The sequence below is a fragment of the Saccostrea cucullata genome, unplaced genomic scaffold (genome assembly GCF_032062105.1).
Source record: "Saccostrea cucullata isolate Sc308-1 unplaced genomic scaffold, CSIRO_AGI_Scuc_v1 ctg13358, whole genome shotgun sequence".
Taxonomy (NCBI): domain Eukaryota; kingdom Metazoa; phylum Mollusca; class Bivalvia; order Ostreida; family Ostreidae; genus Saccostrea; species Saccostrea cuccullata.
The window spans coordinates 16,387-19,046 of NW_026926090.1; the positions used below are offsets into that span (position 1 = coordinate 16,387).

Below are 2,660 nucleotides of genomic sequence, written 5' to 3' on the forward strand. Positions count from 1 at the left end.
AAGTTGTTTCTTCAAACTCTGATGAATGCATGATTATCAGTGACTTGCAGAAACTAAACCTTTCGGCTTTAAAGATGGACGAAAGTTACAATTATTTCCCAAACCTGTCCAGAGTCCAATGAGTCATCTCAATATGCAGAAAATGAAGTCATGGATTCGTGAACACCAGTACAATCTTTACCATGGATTAAGAAATTAAGGTAAGACATCCGTAAAATATATCCAAGTCCCATGTACATCAAAATTTGCTTTTTGGTAATAGAATTATATGCTATATATCAGTGTATATCCTAGTTAAGAAATAATAAATTTCATGTATTTTGAAGATTTATGACAAAAAGTCATTACAAGAGTTGTGTAAATCTGTTATTAAGCTTGTTCAAAAACAAGGAAGTTTAACTTACATACTAGTATATTGTAACAGTACTGTAAACTGAAATATGTTTATAAAAGCCATTTTTCAAAATATTGCTTATTTAGAGACAAATCAATGACCTGTTTAATTAAACAACATAATGTCATAATGTCTTTGCAACTGCGGGGGAAATTTGAAAGTCTTAGGTCAGTTCCTCCTCTGCAAGGTGTAATCTAGAAAAACGAACTAAATGCTCAATACACTCAAAGCTTACTTCCTCTTCCTCTTTCAGAACTGTCAGAAAGGAAGTTAATGCAGATCTGAGAACAGACTTATCTATCTCAGAATCCTTTTCAGCTGACTCAGAAGAAGGACAAGAATCATCACATACATCACAACAATTTTTAACCATAGCAGTAGATTCTGTGAATCCAAAGTGGGAGTTCAAAAAAGCTCGCCTACAAAGTGAGTCATTCGTGCAATACTCCTTAATTTCCTTTGAAATGTTTGGACGCCCAAGGTCACTGCTATTGAAGTACAAAATGGCTTCACACTGCATTTCACAGTTTCGTCCACCACGGCCAATATGCTGTACATATGCTAAATGTATAAAATTGAAACATAGAAGAAAAGTTTTTAAGTAAATATGAACCAAATTATTTTACATATAACCATCACTACAATACGTTTTTCATTATCACAAGAAACAAATTTCCATAATGTAGAAGTAATTCTGCAATATACATATGATATATTGTAGATTACCTCCTACTTCTGGTATTATTATATCCACAATAATATAGGGTATTTTATATTGTAGAAAATTTACCTTCCAGATTTTGGGGAAGACCAGCATGTATTACCTGGGCTACATGCCGCAGGTCTGCCCCCATCCCCAGTGCTACAGTAGCAATTATAACTTTCAGGGGACTCTCTTTTGGATCTTGTGCCAGATTCTTAAATATGATATCCTTGAGCTGAAATTCATTTATTAAAATTTAGTAAGTTTAATTGAAATCTTTTGGAATAAGAAATTAGAAATCCAGCATAGATACCTGGTAGATTTTCAAGACCCTACCATTATGACAGAAATTACAAACATTTGCTACATAAATATTTAATTCAATTTCTCAGTTTTATCAATTGCATATGACTGTTAATTAGGTCAAAGACCAACACAGGGAAGTTGATGGATTTTACATGTATATGTATTATAAAAATTTATTCAGTTAATGGAACTCTAATTGATCTGTCCTTTTTCTATCTAAAGAAGTTTCACTCTCTATAGGTGTGAGACAATATTCAACTCATCTCCTTTTTCCAAACCAGAATGGAACATCACTACCCTGAGATTCTCTGGACATCGCCCATCACCGCCATAAATGCTATCTCGAAGGATTCTTCCCGCAAGTTCACCCATTTGCCCACCCAATCCATGTTCCCGCAGCAGTATATCAGTGTAAGAGGATAATCTTGATTTTTTTTCTTAAGTTCACAGAAAACAGACTCGAACACATAGTCAAAAGCATTTTGTACGGATTTGTTTTTCCCAACACCAGGTCTCTTTTTTTATGATAAGTTTAATGTTATCTTTTGTTGGAACTGTGATAATGGACACATACTGGGTCATCAGCAGGTGCTGGGCAACATTTTTCTGGCCATCTGTGGACAAAGTAGCACTTAATGCCAGCACTTGAGCATTCGGTACTACAGCTCTTGCATGTAAATTGATTCCTCTAAAAACAGGACGGAATCCCCCCCCCCCCAGTCTAGAATACAGTGTGCCTCATCGACAGCAATATATGATTTCTGAAGACAGGAGCGTAGAGCTTTATATACAGCTTTGTTACCAATGATGTTTTCAGGATGAGAAAAAATATATGTGTAAGTATCTGATGCAATTTTGTCAATTTCACTTTCATTCATTTTGTTTTTTAAGCAAATGCTGGTGTTTTCCCAAGTTTACTCAGTTGCTGCTCTATAATGATGTTAAGAGGTTCAATGATTAACACAAAAACATCCACCTTAGTTTCCTCTTTGTAAGCTATAGGTAAAAGTTCATATATTAGACTTTTCCCATAACCGGTCGGCAACATACATACCACATCTGTCTGTTCATTAACCAGCAGTTTGAGTGCTTCCTTTTGTTTAGATTTTAGGCATGTTATATTACAATTAAAGGTGCTGTTGTACGTGTTTAGTATTTCTTTTTTTTAAATTTTCATCAGCCTGGAAAAAAATAAATAAAACCTTGATTATCTCTGCCAGCATCAGTGATGTTCCTATATTGTAAATGTTTTATTAA

At 34.4% G+C, this 2,660-nt stretch overlaps 1 protein-coding gene across 1 annotated transcript; it reads left to right on the forward strand.

Moving 5' to 3' along the window:
• Nucleotides 1-523: 523 nt before the first annotated feature.
• On the forward strand, nucleotides 524-1,328 carry LOC134270732 (uncharacterized). The gene is made up of 3 exons (XM_062752978.1): nucleotides 524-561; nucleotides 648-946; nucleotides 1,192-1,328. The coding sequence occupies exons 1-3, from the start codon at nucleotides 524-526 to the stop codon at nucleotides 1,263-1,265; spliced, it is 411 nt and encodes a 136-aa protein (XP_062608962.1). The 3' UTR covers nucleotides 1,266-1,328.
• Nucleotides 1,329-2,660: the final 1,332 nt, after the last annotated feature.

What these genes read in the sequence shown, in the direction of transcription:
- LOC134270732 (XM_062752978.1), top strand. Translation starts at nt 524, where the DNA reads ATGTCTTTGCAACTGCGGGGGAAATTTGAAAGTCTTAG. An exon ending in GGGAAATTTGAAAGTCTTAG is followed by an intron (nt 562 to 647) that starts GTCAGTTCCTCC and finishes TTCCTCTTTCAG; the next exon opens with AACTGTCAGAAAGGAAGTTA. An exon ending in TCCACCACGGCCAATATGCT is followed by an intron (nt 947 to 1,191) that starts GTACATATGCTA and finishes TTTACCTTCCAG; the next exon opens with ATTTTGGGGAAGACCAGCAT.